This window comes from Amblyraja radiata, chromosome 9, assembly GCF_010909765.2.
Source record: "Amblyraja radiata isolate CabotCenter1 chromosome 9, sAmbRad1.1.pri, whole genome shotgun sequence".
Classification (NCBI taxonomy): domain Eukaryota; kingdom Metazoa; phylum Chordata; class Chondrichthyes; order Rajiformes; family Rajidae; genus Amblyraja; species Amblyraja radiata.
The window spans coordinates 44,508,140-44,529,944 of NC_045964.1; the positions used below are offsets into that span (position 1 = coordinate 44,508,140).

General features: G+C 40.0%; 1 protein-coding gene across 1 annotated transcript in view; it reads left to right on the forward strand.

The window, feature by feature from the left end:
* Window positions 1–6,843: 6,843 nt before the first annotated feature.
* tbpl2 (TATA-box binding protein like 2) overlaps window positions 6,844–21,805 on the forward strand; it is a 31,271-nt gene continuing 16,309 nt past the window's right edge. The window contains exons 1-3 of the mRNA XM_033026448.1: window positions 6,844–6,984; window positions 12,825–13,255; window positions 15,983–16,070. Coding sequence (XP_032882339.1) covers window positions 6,844–6,984; window positions 12,825–13,255; window positions 15,983–16,070 — 660 coding nt within the window. The remainder of the gene's footprint in view (window positions 6,985–12,824; window positions 13,256–15,982; window positions 16,071–21,805) is intronic.

Here is a 21,805-nt window from a genome sequence, read left to right on the forward strand (position 1 = left end):
GCTGATCAGCTGCTCCTTGAGGTACCAAGGTCTAAGCGGAAGCTCAGAGGGGATAGAGCCTTTTCTGTTGCTGCTCCGGCACTCTGGAACACCTTGCCGTTGCACATCAGACAGGCCCCCTCACTGTCTTCAAATCCTCCCTAAAAACATATTTTTATTCTTTGGCTTTCGACACTGGCTGAGGCATTGCTCCTGTTTTTAGTGCTTTTAATGTCTTTTAATTTTTAGTGTGTTTTTTATAGTCCTTCGTTTTATGGTTTTTAATGGTTTTTAATTGTTTGTAATAGCTTTTTGTTCATGATTTCTCATGTACAGCACTTTGTGGCAACTGTAGTTGTTTAAAGTGCTTTATAAATAAAGTTATTATTATTATTATTATTCTCAGCCCCCTGACTCCACTATCTTTAAGAGCTCTATCTAACTCTCTCTTGAAAGCATCCAAAGAATTGGCCTCCACTGCCTTCTGAGGCAGAGAATTCCACAGATTCACAACCTTCTGCGTGAAAATGTTTCTCCTCATCTCTGTTCTAAATGGCTTACCTCTTATTCTTAAACTGTGGCCAAACACATCATTGAAATAAGTGCCTCAGAGTATTTAATCCACATTGGAGAAACTCAAGGAAAATTATACAGCTGTGTTTCAAATTAAAACAATTTCCATGTGTCTTACTTGTAAACCAGCATCTGCAGTTCCTCGTTTCTGTAGATGCTGGAAACCTGAAAGTCTGAAGGTTTCTCCCCTTGTAGCCTCTTGGTACTTTATCACAACCTGCATACGAATCCAATCTCAGACACATAGAAAGTGAGAGTTAAATACTCCCTATACACTCCGACTGTGTGGTCAAATTCTGTTCCAACTTCATTTTTGCTTGCAGATGACACCTACCGTAGTGGGCTAGATCTCAAATAATGACGAAAGGAGTACAGGAAGGAAATAGTGAGGATGCTGTTCATAGACTTCAGTTCAGCCTTCAACACGATAGTCCCCACCAGACTGGCTGAGAAGCTACTGGAATTAGGGCTCAACACCCCCCTGTGTGCCTGGGCCCTGGACTTTCTCACCGCCAGGTCCCAGGTAGTCAAGATGGGAGGAAATACATCGAAGTCCCTCACCCTGAGCACAGGATCGCCCCAGGGTTGCGTCCTCAGCCCCCTATTGTACTCCCTGTACACACATGACTGGCTAGGTTCAGCTCCAACTCAATAATTAAGTTTGCTGATGACACTGTGGTGGTGGGCCTGATCTCAGACAACGATGAGAAGGCCTACCGGGAGGAGGTGGCTGATCTAGCACTCTGGTGCCAGGACAACAGCCTCCTCTTGAACATCAAAAAAACTAAGGAGCTGATCGTGGACTTTAGGAGGGCACATCATCCAAGGACGTACACACCATTGAGGATAAATGGGGATACTGTGGATAGGGTGAGCTGTTTTAAATATCTGGGAGTCCACATCTCTGAGGATATGACATGGACATCACACGCCGCAGCACTCGTGAGTAAGGCAAGGCAGCGCCTTTACCACCTCAGGCAATTGAGTACATTCAGAGTGTCTCCGAGGATCCTCCAGTGCTTCTACTCAGCGGCTGTGGAAAGCATCTTGTCTGGAAATATTATCATCTGGTTTGGGAATTACTCTGCGCAGGACAAGAAGGCTCTGCAGAGAGTAGTGCGTTCGGCCGAACGCACTATGGGAACTTCACTCGCCTCCCTGCAGGAACTATACATCAGGAGGTGCAACTCCAGGGCCAATAAAATCATGGGAGACCCCTTCCACCCATGCAACGGACTGTTCCAGCTGCTACGGTCAGGCAAACGCCTCCGTTGCCATGCTGTGAGAACGGAGAGGTTGAGAAGGAGTTTCTTCCCAGAGGCCATTCGGACTGTAAACTCCTATCTCACCAGGGACTAGCTTTACTGAACCTTTTTCCTTCCAATATTTAATATGTAAAAAAATGTGTGTGTTTATGATTGTGTTTATAGTTTGTTGTTTGTTTGTTTGTCTTTTTGCACAAGACCGCGAGCATTGCCACTTTTCATTTCACTGCACATCTCGTATGTGTACGTGACGAATAAACTTGACTTGACTTGACTAGTGAGCTTAGTAACAAGGTGTCAAGACAATAATCTCCCCCTCAGTATCAACAAGATGAAAAAGGTTATTACTGACCAGGAAATAAAGTTGTATACACACCCAGATCAGCATTAGTGGGTCCGCTGAGTTACTCCAGCTTTTTATGTCTATCTCCAGTTTATACCAGCATCTGCAGTTCCTTCCTACACATTAATGGTTTCCAAAGTGGAAATGGTTGAGTGTTTCATAATCCCTGGCGTAAATTTGTCCTGGACCAACTACATTGAAACTGTAGCCAAAAAGCACATTAGTCTTTTGAGGATGTAGATGCGTTAAATAAGTCTGACAACTTCTACAAATGGACCATAGAAAACATCTGGTTGGGATGCATCACAACTAGGGTTGGGAATAACTCTGCCCACGGCTGCAGGAAAGTGCAGGAAGTTGTGAATGTAGCTCAGTTCATCCCACATCCACCTTCCATCCCATTGACTGCATTTACACTTCATGCTGCTTACGGACAGCAGCCAATATAATCAAGAACATTTTCACTCTGGTGAGTCCCTCTTCTCCCCTCGCCCATTGGGCAGAAAAAGTACAAAAATTTGAAAGCACATTCTACCAGATTCAGTAACACTTTCTTCCCTGATGTTATCAGATTAGTAAACATTCCTCTCATAAACTTGGGTGTAGTCCCGATCTCCCAAGCTACCACTTGGAGTCCTTGCACCTTTTTTTTTTAATCTGCACTTTCTCTGCAACTCGAATGCTACAATGCTGTAACACTATATTCTGCACTATGGTATTTTTCTGCAAACCAAATTACATTTTAATCAATGTTCAGTGGTCTGAAGTAAGTTAGGGTTGTGATAAACAATTAAATGGAGAGTTCCAAAAACAGGTAGTTTACACATTTATACGAAAATGTCAAGTTATCACAAGAGGTTACCAAGGCAAGCTGGGGTATTATTTATTGTCTCATTCATCAAATTATAATTGTTAATATTGCAAATTCAGATTTGTTAAGTAGCATCATATCTGTGAATTATCCAATTGTATGAAAAAACAAAGATTTAGTTTTAGTATGTGTAAAATGATCCATTATGATGCATTTTCCCACATTCCAGATAAATAGCCTTCATAAAACAATTTAACATGAACAAGGTTCAATTGTTAGATGCCGTCGACTCCAACTCGGTACGACAGAATTAAGTACTTTAATTTCAGGTTGCAGAGCAAGCAGTCTACTTAAGGGGACTAGTTGCTAATGCATATTAACATTGTAGCTGTATTTAGAAATAAACACATGCAAGAATTTTAGATATGGAATAGCATCTGCATAGAACAGGGCTTTAAAGCCAAATTATTCTGTTTGCATTGCTCCAAATAATTGGATCAGGAACATGTATTATGCTGATTAATCGTTTTTACACTGTAAACCAGCAAGCAAGTAAGAAATATAAAAGCAAACATGAATTTGACAAATTAGCAAACAAGAAGCTAAAACAGAAGCAGCCAAAAACAATACAAAGCCATGAGTAAAGTGCAGAATTTATCAAAATTATTGTGAATATATTCCACATATATTATACCCCTAGCTCGTAAAGATCCAACACCTTTTCCAGCCAAAAGGAACTGCAGATGCTGGTTTACAAAACCAAAAGACACAAAGTGCAGGAGTAACTCAGCAGGTCAGGCAGCATCCATGGAGAACATGGATTGGTGACATTTCGTTTTGGGACCCTTCTTCAGACCAAAAACATCACTCATCCATGTCCTCCAGAGATGCTGCTTGAATCACTGAGTTACTCCAGCATTTTGTCTTTTTCTAGCTTTAGGTTACAACCCAGAACATGCAAATAGATTTAAAATAAAATATCAATTAGATGTTGGGGATCAGAAAATAACAAAGCATTTCCTGTTTTGTGTTCTTAAAACAATGTAATTTTTACATTTCCATATTCATTAAGTCATCAAAATGCAGGAAAACAAATAATCTGGTCTCAAATTAACAAAAAAAGGAAAAATGTAAATAAAACTTATTTATCGAGAAACATAAATGAACAAATCAACATGGTCAAGCAGTTGTCAATATTAATGGGAAAAGCATTGTGTTCAACAAAACTGAGCAAAGTTTCCTTGTCCCACCACCACCTCTTTTCCAGCTTTCTCCCTCTTACTATGATCAAACTGGGTCACAACACGAAATAGAACACGTCCTCCAGAAATGTTCTCTGACCCACTGTTACTCCATCATTTTCAGTTTTGCTAAATTATTCATATAAAGACATATTTAGACTGTCTCCCGCAGTTCAAGACACACCTTATGAGCCATAGAAAACTTTTATTTTATCTCTAAAGTCCATGGAAAACAAAACTGATTCATTAAACTTTGATGCATGTATCATGGTCAGTTGAAATTGAGTGTGAACAAATATTTAAACTACTAAATCGCTGACCACAATACAAGAAGGAGACAATTAAACTAATCATATAATTTACGACAATATAATGTACAGTATTTTATTCCTATTGAGCCAGACCTGATCAAAAAGGTGCAATAAGTTTGGTGCCTGTCATCAATTAAAGCTAGAATTTTGCAATTCATTAACATTTCTTCTCCAATAACCAGGTTTGGGAAAATTCAGTTTAAACAAATTTACTTGAAATATACGTCTTGAAATAATTGAGCATTGAAAAGTTTACACAGCTGAAGGTCTGGGAACAAAATACAACAGAGAAAATTTAGATCTATCAAAAGCTTTTTATTAAATAAAATCCACGTTTCCTTGATATCCCTCCAGCCTAGCTGCAGTTGATTATTAAATTAACTTAAATAATTCAATAATTCCAAGTATTATTATGGAATGAAAGGACATCACATTGTACTCCCATGGAAATGCTTTCAAGAGCGCTGTTTATGAATGCTACTGGCCACTGAGACAATTATTGCACCCAGTAGAAAAGGATTAGTCTTGAAATTGTGTGCTATTGAAAGATAATTGTATTCTATCACTTTGGTAGACAAGTCCTGAACTAGGGCCATAGAGTTAAATCTAAGTGGATCATTTAGGAGGATGTCAACATGTACTTGACAAAACATTTACAACGTTTAACTTACAATGTTTACAAGGCATTTGGGGTAGGCACTTGGATAGGAAAGGCAAAGAGAGATAAGGACCCAATTTGGGAGGGAAATATTGCTGTTATCCTAACCAAGTCTATTCACATACACATACCAAGCAATGATATAATAAATACTCAATTATAAATACCTTGTCAAACCTATTACATTGAATTTATTGTTTAACTCAAATGTTATAAATTAAAGTAACTCACACCCAGTTGGTTGCAAATTCAGTGAGTCACAATTTAAACAGGCTTTTGTGTTTTTTTTAAAGTCAACATCTCCCCAACAGGGAGTTACCTCAAGCACCTGCCAATTTGGTGATTAAGAGGCCAACCAATGATTCACTTATCTTTCCCAGGAACAGAAACCACTGTTTAGGACATCTATTGTTGAATAAATTCCACTGGTTAGCTAATCTATTTAGAATTCCACCATATATAAATATACCAATATTTTCTCTACAGTTATACTTTGTTGTATTAAAGAGTCAGGTAAGATTAAGCAGGGAAACTGTGGGATGACAGAGACCCAATGAGTTGAAATAGAGTCAGATTTTGTTCTGGGCTTGAAAGATATGTACATTTCTCACCAGCACTTTTAATAGGAATTAATTTAAATTCACAGAATAATTACAAATTCCCTTTGGAATATTTTACAGATATGGTCCACCTACACACAACTTTCTTCTTTTTTGATTAAGTTCACGTTGGTACATTGTTAAAAGGAACCTCAAATGCTAGTTTCGAAAAACAAAGACAGTGCCGGAGTAACTCAGCCTCTCCAGAGAACATGGAAAGGCGACGTTGCCACCTATTCGATTCCATTCCATTTGCTGAGGTTGTTAGTGCTTTTTTTTTTTACCACGGCAGTTTCCGGTGGTTCTGACGTTATTAAGTACAAAATGCAAAACATCTTCGGGAAAGGGATATTTTAACCATTATCCGCGTTTTGCTCAATAGGAATGCGCATGAGTGACTGAAACGATGCACGGTTCTCTATCCGAAATGTTCTACCGATACTCACACAACTCTGCCCAACTTGTCCATGCCGACCAATGAGTTCCATCCAATCTAATCCAAACGTTATCATATATATTATCAATAATATCCAGTATTTTCAAGTTATCTTTTAATTGACAGTTTTTAAAGGCCAAGCGGATAGCTTTAACCTGCATCAACTTTGCAACCATTGGCCTGCCCGTTTTGCTCGGTACTAAAACGGGATAATTTCCTCCTCTTTTTAGGGAATACAATAATTAAACTCACAAACATCCAGGGTATCTGGAAAAATAGTTTTTGACTAATAAATGAGACTTCGAAAGTAAACCAGGAAATAAATGTTATTGCGAGATTCGGAAAGGTAAAAGAACAGCGTACACATTTTGGTGTAACTTTTATTCACAGAAAATTCCGTTTTTTGTGAAATTTGTCCGGAGAACGTTTACTGTGGAAACGATATTTGCTGCAAAGAAAAGTCTTTAACTTGCATGCTAACCTTTATACATTGCAATTAAAAAAACACGTTTTTTAAAGGCGTGGATTTTTATATTTCACATCAACAGGGTCCACGTGGGGGAATTGAAGAGGTCGGGACCAGCTTTGGGTAATAATTTCTTTGCTAACTCGGTTAACAAAATCGTTATGGAATCATCATTAGAACGTTATTTTGATCAAAATATTGAAAATGTAAGTACATTTCTCTCCTATAATGAAACTAACTACAAGAAAGATATCCGAGAGCGAGAATGTTCTGATGAAATTAACGGGGTTCCTGTTGTCTTTGTCAGTTTTCTACTGCTTGAGACCATGTAGAATTGTTTAAATGTGTTACTGGGTGTTGCCGGTATCATGAATCTTGAATATGTTTATCTCTCATTTCGTTGACTTCGCTCTTTATTTTAAGAAAAGTTGGATTTTTTTTCTCTGTTGCCTCTTACCAAAGATATAAGTATCTTTGCCTTTTACTAACCGATACAAAGTATTATGTTGTTATCGTTCAAGTTTCTATAGGAGCAGTAGAAAAAGTAAACCGGCCAAAACATCTACGATATTCTCTACTTCGACGTATTTTGTAGGTACATCTTGTTTAGTTTGTACAGATTGGCAGGTGCAAATGTTTCCTTAATCTATATTTAAAAGTATATATTCAGGGAATTCTATCAATTCCACGATTACCTAGCGTGTTATTGGTTCAAGCATTATTATCAAATTCCCCCAAATGTTTAATTCCTTCTACTATTATAAAATTATATTTTAGTGACCACAATAATTCCGGGTCGGACTCTTAATATTGTACTTACGATGGAATCTTGCACTTAATTAACTCATTGTCGTTGGAGTAGGGCTTGTAGTAACACAAATAAATATGTAGTTATTAAAAAAGAATTAATTCTAAATCCTGCAGTAAAATGCGAGTCTGAAACTCTCTCGTCCTTTACCGTTTCCTACATGACATAATTGTTGTGTTTAACCTCAATGTTTCCGAGAAACGCAACTGTCGCTCTATAGCAGAGCTATCTATAATTAAAACATAGAATATTTCAGCACAAGACAATGTCTGTGCCGAACACGACGTCAAAAGCACCAGTCTAATTTATATTTGTGGAATCTTGCAGTGCATTTAGCAGTCGCCACATTTCCCTGGATCAGATTAGCTTGGGGTGGGAGGTGTGTTGAGGGTGTCCCAGGGTTGGCAAGGTACCAAATGCAATATAGGTCCAATAAAATGGCATTGATTGACCAACAAATAATGGGAAAAGCAAACTTTTCCAGAGTTTTGGTGGAGAGATTGCGATCTGACCCACTTCCGCTCCACACTTTCCAAAATGTCCCAGAGAAAGAGTTCATGATCTCATCGAACTGCTCTTGAAATGTCAATGTGGGAAAGGGTAGCTATTGCAATCAAATCCTTCCCCTCCTGTCCCTCCCTCGTTGACAAAGCCCAGTCTTCAGGTAGGAGAAGGGATGAACTGACCACAAAAATCCTAGTGTACAACTAACTCCAAGCATCGCTCCCTGATGCAAGGATTCCAAGGTACCAAAGGATCTCTTGCAAGTAACTGCCCATTGGAAGTAAAAACTCACCTCAAGAACTCGCTACGCCAGAATTTCAGAACAATTGCTCCCCACCCCGATTCACTTCCACTTCGTCCTGGGCATCAAACCCTTTCCTCCCCCCACAAGTTCAGCAAGTATCCCGTCTGTGCTGAGCATGATGCCAAAATAAACTAATCTGTATTGGAAATGAAACCAATGTTTTAAGCTTTGCTGTGTAATTTGTTCTAGTTGATTTTACATGGTCCTCACCTGTATCTGAAAATCTGACATTCAGAAGCTGCATAATTGTTGGAATAAAACATCTATCTTCCAATATGTCTGTCAACATCTAGACCTGAAGTATGCTCTCATTGCACTTGCTTCCTGAGGCTCAGACTTGACCAACCTAATTATGAACAATATTCTATTATTCCACAACTGAAGGAGCGGAAACAAGTGTACATCTAATATAGGAAATCAATACCTCATCACTGACCATCAAGTTGTCCTCCTTCAAAGACTGTGAACAACCTCCACCTGAGCCCAAATAGACTATGGGGTTATCGGTGCCACAAATGGCACATGCTTGATGATCCAAAGTGCATACACAGTCAATGAATCGAACATATGACATCAACTTAACTCCAAGAAATATTGCAGCACCTCATTCTCCACTTGTTATTTCAGCGGGTTACTGAGTATATATCCGGATCCTTTTGCCACTTGATCCTTTCCTTCTTTCAGGCCCTTAAAGATAAAGAGGGCCCTGCATGTCAAAGCTGCTCCCTGGTCTCTAAATTCTTCTTTACATGTCTCTTAGAAAATACATCATGATTTCCACTATCCATCAGATGAAGGTGGTTTAATTTTTCATCTAGTTAAGGAGTCAGTGCTAATGTTGTGTCTTCGGTTCCTACATATGCTTGTTTCATGACAGAACAAATTCAAAGATGGATTCTTGGACTTCAAACTCAGTCAATAGTCTACAAGAAGGAACTGCAGATGCTGGAAAATCGAAGGTACACAAAAAAGCTGGAGAAACTCAGCGGGTGCAGCAGCATCTATGGAGCGAGGGAAATAGGCAACGTTTCGGGCCGAAACCCTTCTTCAGACTGATAGGGGGTGGCGGGGAGAAGGAAGAAAAAAGGACGAGGAGGAGCCCGAGGCTGGGGGATGGGAGGAGACAGCCCGAGGGCTAAGGAAGGGGAAGAGACAGCAAGGGCTAACAAAATTAGGAGAATTCAATGTTCAAGCCTGCAGGCTGCAGACTCCCCAAGCGGAATATAAGTTGCTGTTCCTCCAATTTCCGGTGTTGCTCGCTCTGGCCATGGAGGAGACCCAGGACAGAGAGGTCGGATTCGGAGTGGGAGGGGGAGTTGAAGTGCTGAGCCACCGGGACGTCAGGTAGGTTCTTGCGGATCGAGCGGAGGTGTTCGGCGAACCTCCGCTTGGTCTCACCGATGTAGATCAGCTGACATCTAGAGCAGCGGATGCAGTAGATGTTACGCCGACCACCTCCGCTCGGTCCGCAAGAACCTACCTGACCTCCCGGTGGCTAAGCACTTCAACTCCCCCTCCCACTCCAAACTCTCTGTCCTGGGTCTCCTCCATGGCCAGAGCGAGCAACACCGGAAATTGGAGGAACAGCACCTTATATTCCGCTTGGGGAGTCTGCAGCCTGCGGGTTTGAACATTGAATTCTCCCAATTTTGTTAGCCCTTGCTGTCTCCTCCCGTTCCTTAGCCCTCGGGCTGCCTCCTCCCATCCCCCAGCCCTCGGGCTCCTCCTCCTTTTTCCTACCTTCTCCCCGCCACCCCCTATCAGTCTGAAGAAGGGTTTCGGCCCGAAACGTTGCCTATTTCCCTCGCTCCATAAATGCTGCTGCACCCGCTGAGTTTCTCCAGCTTTTTTGTGTACCTTCAGTCAATAGTCTTCCAATTTAAAAAAAAAAAAAAACACATAAAATGCTGGAGTAATCAAGAGTGTTTTGTTGTCATATGTTCCAGATAGAACAGTGAAATTCTTACCTGTACCTTAGTGGGTCAGTCATCATCTCACAATGACATGGATCGATGGTATTTTGGGTTGGGACCTTCTGAACATGGGCTCTGACCTGAAATGTTGCTTAAAACGCCGCAGCGAGACTCCTGACGGGCACCCGAAAAAGGGACCACATCACCCCGATCCTGGCCTCTCTCCGCTGGCTCCCTGTGCGGTTCCGTATACATTTCAAGATCCTCCTCTATGTCTACAAAGCCCTCAATGGGCTTTCCCCCTCCTACATTAAAAGTCTTCTCCACCTCCAGGTCCCTCAGATCGGCCGACTTGGGGCTGCTGAATATCCCGCGGTCGGGGCATAAGCTTAGGGGCAACCGCGCCTTTGCGGTTGCAGCTCACAGATTGTGGAACAGCATCCCCCTTCCCATCAGAACTGCCCCCTCCATCGACTCCTTTAAGTCGAGACTAAAATCTTATCTATACTCCCAAGCCTTTCCTGACGTCCACTGAGCGAGGGCTATATGTATATATGTATGTAGTTTGTTTGTTTATACTATTCGTATAACAAATGTAAAGCACTTTGGCCAACTAGAGTTGTTTTTTTTAAATGTGCTATATAAATAAATGTGACTTGACTTGAATGTGACTTATCTATGACCCTCAAATTCCACACTTTGTGTGTGATTTTGTTTGTAAACCAGTTCCTTGAAACTTCGAATACGTCAAGTTGACAAGCCTCCACAGCGACAGATCTTAGTGAGCAGGTTGATGTGATAGGTTCCATCCCAGCATAGCAAATGTATGGCCTTCAGCAAACACGTTGATGTCTATTTCAAGAATACACAGTATTACCTTGAACTCCTTTGCCAAGTGTTTGTAAATAGTTGGTGTCACTCATGATGTATTTCTCTATCCTCTGGTGCGTGCACATTGGAGTGGCAGGTGGGGAAACACTGCTCACTTAAATTGGAAGATAAGCTAATGGATTGAATTTTGTGTACTTATCTTCTGCAGAAGAGTTAGAAGTTATATATTTGGTAAGCCAGAAGTTGATTGAAAAGGTTGTAAGTTTAGCAACCACTTTAGGTTTTAAATAAAATCCAGATTAATATTTCAGTGTAAAACTGGAGATCATTGGGTTCTGGATTGTAATCCTTCAGTCAAGATATTCAATCAATGTTTTAATTTCCCCTTTCAGATGATGATAATGTTCCAGTGCATACTCAAAGACTCAAAAACTCAAAGAGCACACTCAAATTTTCTTAATGTCTTAGGCAATATTCTTTCCTTAACAAACACCAATAAATATTTTTTCCCTGACCTCACCATCAAGGGTGCCACAGTGGTGCCTCTGGTCGAGCTACTGCATCATAGCACCAGAAACCTGGGTTCGATCCTGACCTCAGGTGCTGTCTGTGTGGGATTTGCATGTTCTCTCTGCAATCACATGGGTTTCCTCCGGGTGCTCCAGTCTCCTCCCCCATCACTAAAATGTGCGGGTTTTGTAGGTAAATTGACCTCTGTAAAATAGTCTCTGTAAAAATATGTATGGATTGGATGAGAAAGTGGGATGGCAGAGTTAGTGTGAAAGGGTGATCGATGGTCAGCCTGGACTCAGTAGACTGAAGGGCCTGTTTCCATGCTATATCTCTAAACTGAACTAAACTAAAAACAGTCTTTCATATTGTTTGTGTGAAATTGTGATTCTGTTTGCCATTGTTAGAACAGTAATTAGACCAAGAAAATCACAGTTCCATTTTCGTTCTGACTCCAAAATGTTAAGACTTATATTCTGTTAAAGGAAACCAGTGTTTCTTTCTTTGTACATTACCTCAGTATATCTTGGAAGGCTATTTGACAGGCGAGGGTACAAAATATAGACCCTACCCCTTGTCAAACAGCTCCACCACAAGCCACATGCAGAAATAATTAGACAGTGAAGAGCTGGAATGATTGTGTGTTTTCTGCTCTCTGATCATTGGTTCGGGTTCAGACAGCATGAAATGCCTGATCAACCTTGTGCACCTACTGATTCTTTAACGACTTTAGTGGTCGGGGGAGTTCAATCTTTAGCACTTCGTCGAATTGGACGAATAAGTACCTCAGAAATAATGACATAAGCAGTGACCAATTATAATTGTTTATGCATTTAGTAATTCCTCCTGCTCCTCGCTCCCGTCTGGTAGAAGATACAGAAGCATGAAAGTGCGCACAACCAGACTTGGGAACAGTTTCTTCCCCTCAGACTTGTGAATGGTCCTTTCATGAGCCAGGTGCTGTCCGATTCTCCTCTACCTCATTGCGGACAGTGGACTTTGTCTCTGGAACTGTTGCATGACAATGCTGAGAACTATATTCTGCACTGTGCCCATCCCTCCACTCTACCTATTGTACTTGAGATTGGCCTGATTGTATTTATGTATAGTATTGTCTGATTTGAATGGATAGCATGCAAAACAAAACTTGTCACTGTACCTTGGTACACTTGACAATAAAGAACCTTAAACTAAACCTGGTCTTATAAAGGTGATGCTGTACTATATGATTTTTAACAAAATGTTTTGTATTTTTTTAAATCTTCTGTTTAGGATGATCTCTCAACAACTGATTCCCATGTCTTTGAATCTTTGATTCCATATGATTCAGACCTAACAATTCAAGAGTCTTGTCACACTTACCAGCTTCTGCAGCCTCCGGAACTATCTACAGAGCTTACTTCAGCAGATCTTAGTTTCCTCAGTGATGACCCAGATCAACAGAATGATGATGATGATGGAAAAGACTCTAACAATCAGCAGCAAATGGTAACGCAGAGCCAACTGCTGTCAGACGTTGAGAATAGTGATGGTATTGATGCTGGACTTGGACATGACATTAGCCAATTGCCAAACCAATCAACAAATGAAGGAATTGCTACTCCAGTTGATTATGAATCATCATCAATGTGCCCAATGACTCCCATGACACCTGTAACACCAATGACCCCAGTAGAAAGTTCTGGAATATGTCCACAGTTACAGTAAGTATTTTCACTGGCAAGACTATCTCTTCAAAAAGTATACCTCTATTTATCATGTAGGAAACATTTTAAACAAAGTATTTATTGTTAAGAGTATTTGTCATGAAATTCTGAATGTTATTTCTGTTGTGCAAGAATTTCTAGCATCTTTTAGTTATGCTTGAATTTGCTTTTCATTTTTTTGACCATGGCATAAACTACTTTGCTTTGTCGAAGGTAGAACATTCAGTATATGGCTCATCCTCACATATATCTCCAAACAAAATGATCTGATGGAAGGACTTGTTTCATTTTTAAACCTTGCTCGTCAGCATCATTAGGAACTGGTGTACCTTAAGCAGTTTAAAAAAATGTCAGTTACAATTATCAAATTAATTTTTGAAAGTCCAGATTACTTCTGAAACGAGCATGTGAATGTAGAATTCCCCATACAGCTTCTTCACTGTATCATGGAAATACAGTAATGTCTCACAGAAAACTGTGTCCTGATTTTATCATAGGATCCAGGAATCCAGACTTAAAATCTGGTTCCTAATTTAAACAGAACAATTTATTCCTTGAGTAGGAAGGAACTGCAGATGCTGGTTTAAACTGAAGATAAACACAAATTGCTGGAGTAACTCAGTGGGACAGGCAGCATCTCTGGAGAAAAGGAATGGATGACGTTTTGGGTCGAGACCCTTCTTCAGACGTTTTAAAGCACTTGAAGATGTACTGTGATCAGCAAACAAAAACTTGATTTGCCAATATTCAACATGCGACATTTCAACAAAATAGGATTTCAAATCCTTACAGATTTTTTTTAAATAATCTGACCGACAGGATGGGGGAAGTTTTCTGTACTTGACGTTACCAGCCCAGCACCAGTATACTCCCTCAGCCTCTCCTGCCACAATTTGTTTTCTATGACCATACCACGCACCCAAGCCATTTATCCACCCATTTGATCCTTGTTTAAAGCTTTTGTAGAACTCCTTATTCATTCCACAAGATTTCCATCTGCATTCCCATTCGCCAGCATTCTAACCCGACTACAAGGTATCTTGAAATCGGCCTTTCAAAGACAGAATTAAGAGTGTTTAATTGTCATGTATATCGACAACAGAACAATGCAATTACATTCTTACTTGCAGCAGCATAACAGGACTGTAAACACAATATACATAGATAATATCTAATAAACAGAAATTCTATAAAATAATAATTAGTGTGAAATAAAACAGCAAGTTCTAAGTTAAACCCAAGTTTAACCTAGCCCATAGCTGAGTTTAGTGCGTTGTAGTTCAAGAGCCTAATGGTTGTTGGAAAGAAGCTGTTATTAACGTGGTGGTCTCTACGATTAGATCAGTCTCCTGACCCCCCCCCCTGCTACTGCTTCCTGCTATTGTCTTGTAGCTGATTATCCTTTCATATTTTTACTTCAAGTTCAAGTGAGTTTATTGTCATGTGTCCCTGATAGGACAATTACATTCTTGCTTTGCTTCAGCACAACAGAACATAATAGGCATTGATTCTCACTATTTACCACCTCTATTGTCTGAGAGTTTGTCTTTCTCTCTTCCACTTGTTCTGACAATGTTCTCTTTATTAATATTCCCAAACACTACAAAATGTTGTGCTGCCATTTGTGACTACATGCTTGAAACTCCAATAACTATTTTCTCAATCCATCACGGAACCATCCCTCTCTCTCCACCTTCAATTGTGAGTGAATCTTTACATATAATTTTCCAGTTTAACTTCATCTCTATACTGGTCCGTTACCATGCTACAATTAAAATACAATTATATTTGTTGAATTACTGCAATCAACATTCTGACATATAGGACACAGGATGAAATAACACATCCTTCAATAATATACCAATACCTCAGATCATCATAACATATTGGCCCAAATTTTGCGAGAATGGAACTTAACCCTGTGCCACATTATTTTGCTCTTGTGCATCAGCTCAACATTTACTCTGCAATTTGCTGGTTGTGTGAGCTGTAAATGATACACCCAGCAGAACATAAATAGTGTTGGAATGATAATTTATTGGGTCAGGTGTAGGAAGTACTTTTTTGGGCCAAAATAGCATGCAATTGCAAGAAAATAATTTATAGAATTAAAAAGCACCAACCTTATGCTACTGAATATAACTATTCTTGCACAAACTTTTAGATGTAAAAAAAAAAGTAATGAGACAAAGGATATAATTTCTGCTCATCTTGCCTGTGATTGTGTTGTGACACACATTACTTCTATTTTTCCTTTCTCTTCCCTATTTATGTAAAAGCAACTGAATTATGATTGCTACCACAAAATTGGCGTCACTAATATTTCTTTCATCTGCTCAGTTTCATTTTCTTAAATTTAATCCATATTTCCTCCACTCTTGTTGGACTTGCTAACATGGTGGCTAAAATGTATTCCTGAATGCAATTCAGGAATTCTGTCCTCAGAACATTATGCATTATCTTTGTCCTAATTAATATTGGGATAAGTGAAATCTTTCAATGTTACTGACTTAATTTTTGAGAAGGACGGAAACAGAAGGTTCTCTCTCCATCTAATTACTTGGAAGTCTTTAATGCAAGGCCCCTTTTTGCTATTTGGTTTTCATTTGTTTCATATTTCATTTCAGAAACTGAGGATAATGTATTAATGTAACTCAGAGAATCCTGCAATATCAGATAATATGGTAAATCAGCAAAAATATTGTTTGCTTTTATGCTCCATAGAAACATTGTTTCTACTGTTAATATGGACTGCAGATTGGACCTGAAGAGAATAGCACTTCAAGCAAGAAATGCAGAATATAATCCAAAGGTAATTATTTCCAACAAATAATTTCACTTATGTACTTGATAGGAGTGTATTAAATTATGAGAAGCATGGATAGGGTGGACAGTCAGAACCTTTAACTTGAGAGGGGAAATGTTTAAAGGAGATATGGGAGGAAAGTTTTTTTTCCACACAGAGATGGTGGGTGCCTGGAACGCTGTGGCGGAGGTGATACTGGAGGCAGATATGATAAGAGGCTTTTGGCTAGCGTGTAGGAATGTTGGGGTATGAATCAATTGCAGGCAGAGAAGATTCGTTTATCTGGGTTTTATGTTCAGCATGGATATAAGTCAGCCAAAAGGGCTATTCCTTTGCTGAAATGTTCTATGTTATAAAGCTGCAATCTTACAAATTTCACAATCCTTCCTACACACCATATTATTCTACGTTCTATCCCACACAGAATCTTTTGCAGATCAGTAGTTTACTTCAGGGAGAATAGAGCCATCTTTTTCACTTATCTCAGAAATTAATCAAATGGATCTACATGTCACCATTTCCAAGACAATTAGATCTTTTCTTGGGTATTAAAAGTGCCCCTGGGTGATCTCAATAAAATTCTGTCCAATTTAAGCTAGACATATTTACTCTTGTATATCAATTTCTGTGTAACGGAAGTCAAGATACCATTTTCCTTCTGATTGTTTCATATATCTGCAGTTGGAATTCATGTTTGATGGACTGGAGGATGTGGTGTTCCTCTGAGTTGGTATTCCTGGGTTTTTATCCGGTTTTTTGCCTCCCCCAGGAGATCACGCGGTTCTTGGGGTGGAGAGGGGTGATAGCGGTATAAAGGGGAGGGTAGTGTCTTGTGTTCTGTGTCTTGTGTCTACTGTTTGTGGGTAAGTGTGTCTGTTTAGTGTTCAGCCATGAGCGAATGGCGGTGCGGGCTTGACGGACCTGGTGGTCTACTCTCGCACCTACTTTCTATGTTTTTTCTATGGTACAACGACCACTGGTTTTCTTAATATGCCTTAAGACATAGTTTCCAAGCATGCACAAAAATGTTGGAAGCACGATGACCTGCAAGGAGGATATTAATAAATTCCAGGAAGCTGTTTTATAATGCTCTTCCAGTCTTCAGGCTTACTGCTATTCTCAGCAACAAAATAAGCTTTTAATCTCTGTAGGAAAGAACTGCAGATACTGTTTTAAATCGAAGGTAGACACAAAATGCTGGAGTAACTCAGAGGATCAGGCAGCATCTCTGGAGAGAAGGAATGGGCGACGTCGCCCATTCCTTGTCTCCAGAGATGCTGCCTGACCCGCTGAGTTACTCCAGCATTTTGTGTCTACCTAAGCTTTTAATCTATTACTCTGACCTTAACCTCTTTCCTTAGCAACTGTAAAAATTGTTTGTTCCATATACAGTAGAACAGAACAGCATAGGAACAGATATAGTATCTTCATTTCTCAATCTAATATATTTACTAAGAATTATGATGCCCTGTGAATATTGGTACAAGTAGTTGTAACGTATCACCATGTAACCCCATATGGCTAGTAAGTCAAATCACTTTATCTTTGGCTTAATTCTCTTAATTCATTAAATCATTCATCTTGTGAAAGACATCTGAATTTAGGGCACCTTTGATCTTAATCCTTTTTTTAACTATTTTCCCTGATGTGACAATATTCACTGCAATATTACAATAAAATTAGCTGTCCTTTCCCGTCACACTCCGTACCCACACTTCTATGCAGCTCTCTGGGTTTAGTTTTTCTCTTCAGACTCATTCAAAAAATTTATTCTCTCTCGAACCCTGCTTTTCCACCCAAAAGTGATGTCCTTCATTAATTTGGTCACGTTTTAGAACACTTGGCCATCTCTCCCTTACCATAGTACTATCGTCATATCACCTATTTCATCTGAAATATTTATTTGTATTCTTCCGTAGTAAGTACTTCATAATATTTAAATAGTATTAGATGTTTAAGTTTATGCCACTGCAGCCTGAAACGTCAATACCTGCCAGACTTGGTATCATGCGTGGGAAAGAACTGCAGATGCTGGTTTAAATCAATGGTAGACACAAAATGCTGGAGTAACTCAGCAGGTCAGGCAGCATCTCTGGCGAGAAGGAATGGGTGACGTTTTGGGTCGAGACCCTCCTTCAGACTGATGTCAGGTGAGAAGATGGGACAGAGATGAAGATGTTACTCGGGAAATTGATGAGGGTAAAGCAGTGGATGTTGTGTATATGGACTTCAGTAAGGCCTTTGACAAGGTTCCTCATGGAAGGTTGGTTAAGAAGGTTCAATGGTTGGGTATTAATGGTGGAGTAGCAAGATGGATTCAACAGTGGCTGAATGGGAGATGCCAGAGAGTAATGGTGGATGGTTGTTTGTCAGGTTGGAGGCCAGTGACGAGTGGGGTGCCACAGGGATCTGTGTTGGGTCCACTGTTGTTTGTCATGTACATCAATGATCTGGACGATGGTGTGGTAAATTGGATTAGTAAGTATGCAGATGATACTAAGATAGGTGGGGTTGCGGGTAATGAAGTAGAGTTTCAAAGTCTACAGAGAGATTTATGCCAGTTGGAAGAGTGGGCTGAAAGATGGCAGATGGAGTTTAATGCTGATAAGTGTGAGGTGCTACATCTTGGCAGGACAAATCAAAATAGGACGTACATGGTAAATGGTAGGGAATTGAAGAATGTAGGTGAACAGAGGGATCTGGGAATAACTGTGCACAGTTCCATGAAAGTGGAATCTCATGTAGATAGGGTGGTAAAGAAAGCTTTTGGTGTGCTGGCCTTTATAAATCAGAGCATTGAGTATAGAAGTTGGGATGTAATGTTAAAATTGTACAAGGCATTGGTGAGGCCAATTCTGGAGTATGGTGTACAATTTTGGTCGCCTAATTATAGGAAGGATGTCAACAAAATAGAGAGAGTACAGAGGAGATTTACTAGAATGTTGCCTGGGTTTCAGCAACTAAGTTACAGAGAAAGGTTGAACAAGTTAGGGCTTTATTCTTTGGAGCGCAGAAGGTTAAGGGGGGACTTGATAGAGGTTTTTTAAATGATGAGATGGATAGACAGAGTTGACGTGGAAAAGCTTTTCCCACTGAGAGTAGGGAAGATTCAAACAAGGGGACATGACTTGAGAATTAAGGGACTGAAGTTTAGGGGTAACATGAGAGGGAACTTCTTTACTCAGAGAGTGGTAGCTGTATGGAATGAGCTTCCAGTGAAGGTGGTGGAGGCAGGTTCGTTTTTATCATTTAAAAATTAATTGGATAGTTATATGGATGGGAAAGGAATGGAGGGTTATGGTCTGAGCGCAGGTATATGGGACTAGGGGAGATTATGTGTTCGGCACGGACTAGAGGGGTCGAGATGGCCTGTTTCCGTGCTGTAATTGTTATATGGTTATATGGTTATATATGAGATAGAATGTAGTCGGAGACAGTAAGACTGGTGGGAGAATTTGGTATCATAATCCACAGTCATTTGTTTACAGACCTTGGAGTGTGATTCAATGAGAGCTGCTGCATTTCAGATCGTTGCATAGGATTTTCTTAAGTGGGATAACATTGATCACTTACTAAATCCAAACTGCTATCCACGAACTAAGAATGCCTTCTAGCCCAAGTTCGCACGGTAATTTGTCCCACTCCCTAATGTATTGTAATATAAGCAGCTGATGCTAAGCAACTTTGAATTAAAGATCTTCAAAATGTAGATGCACATTGTGGCTCAGGATCATGTGCTTATTTTAAAAGACAGGAAGTCTGGAGTAACTCAACAGGTCAGGCAGCATCTCTGGAGAACATGGATACGTGACATTTTGGGTCGGGACCCTTCTTCAGACCGGCTGTGGTGGGGGTGGGGGCAGGCTCGACCTGGCAAGAAATAAGTGGATACAGGTGAACAGGATTATTGATAGGCAGATGGTTGGACAGGCCAAAGATGAAAATATAGAAGGTATGAGACAAACAGGTGGAAGAGTTGCAAATTGTGAAGCTAGAAGAAGGAATGTAGGTGATAGGGGTGCGGGAGATGAGGAATAGGTGCAAGTCCATGTGGAAGAGGAGTGGGGGCAGGGCAAATCCTATCAAGTTACAGGTGGATACAGGTGAGGGTGTTTTTGTAGGTAGATGGTTGGACAGGCCAGAGATGAAAGAACAAAAAGTGTGAGATAAAAATAGAAGTGGTTTGAATTGTGAAGGGGAGAAATGGGTACAACTCCAGGTGGGGCACAGGGAAGAGAGGTAGGAAATGGGGTGGGGATTGTATGTAGGGTAATTACCTAAAATTGTTGAATTCAATATTCACACCATGAGGTTGTAAGCTACCCAAGTGGAAAATGAGGTGCCGTTCCTCCAGCAGTTTATTTGTCTGGACAAGTATTCATAGTTCAATTTTAAGTTTTGTTAAAATATTTAGTGACTGCTGCTGAGGCACAATGAATGCATGTAATGCATCGACTAGACCTCTCAACAGGAGTTCAGTCGGAAGGCAATGATCTGAAGTAAATGGCTATAATCACATTTCACCTTTTACTAGTGCTCTGTTTGTGAAGCAGGCAATCATCCCTTCTCCCATCTGCTTTCAATTCTTAAGATTTGTTTTCCTTGCAAAGTTAAAGCCTGAAACTTCATGGCTTAAGTCACCAGTTTCCGTTTGGTGATGTTTGCCATCAGTCACGAGATGTGCCATCAACTGGTGGGATTGTCACTAATTTATAGGGCTTTGAGTGCGATTCAACATGAGCGGATGTATTTCACATAGTCGCATAGGATTTTCTTAAGGTCCTCATCAGTGGGATAATATTGATCTATATAAACTCCCAAATGGTAGTTGTGATATCTCTATCAAAGTTTTAATTGTTATTTTATTTATTAATTCTTTGTGATTTAACCCCTTTAAATTATGTATTGAATAAAGTGATTGATGTATTAATTCCCCATGCTCTCCGGCTTTTCTCCAGGCAACTATCGGCCCTCGAACCCTCTTATGTTTCTCAGTTTTCATGTTTCCTCTCTTTCCAGCCTCAGTAGTGTCATCCCATCTTCCCACATCACTCAGCCTGCTTAAGCAATCCTTGCCATCTGCTGCTCTTTCTTTCTCTGTTATCACTGGTGCTTTAATCTGAACTCGCATCATCATCATCATCATCATCAGGAGATGTCTGAACCTCTGAGTTCCTCCATCACATTTATTTTCTGCTCTTAAGTTTCCAGCATCTGCAGTTCCTTATGTCTCCTGCTCTTTCTCAGTTGAAGCTTTTAAGCTTGCATATATTACAGCAAAAATCAATTTGACAAAAAAAGCTTACCAAGGAACATGCAAAGCTTCTGCTATTGTATTGGGAATGTCTAATTTGGTAAGTTACTGATATTTACTGTCTAGTTGTAGATGTGGTGAGATGAAGCTGGCAGTTTCTCTGCCTGGAGACAATTACTGCTGCTCACTTTTTGCACTGATCTGCCTCTACTGGGCAGTGAGGGTATTTACAACAGAGGAGAATAAGCGAGTTCGGTATTACAACTGCACATGCCCAGGTCATGAGTCATTCGGGATAAACATTCTCGCCAGCTGAGCTACTGTGTGTGTACGGACCTGCATATTCATTTCAATGAGATTTATAAATAAATTTATCCGTCAAATATGTCAGCAGTAGGTCACAGCGTACTGCAGGCTGCACTAATCCACAATTGTATCTACACAAATTATTGACTCAATAGAGCACCAGCCTTGAAAACGCAAGAAT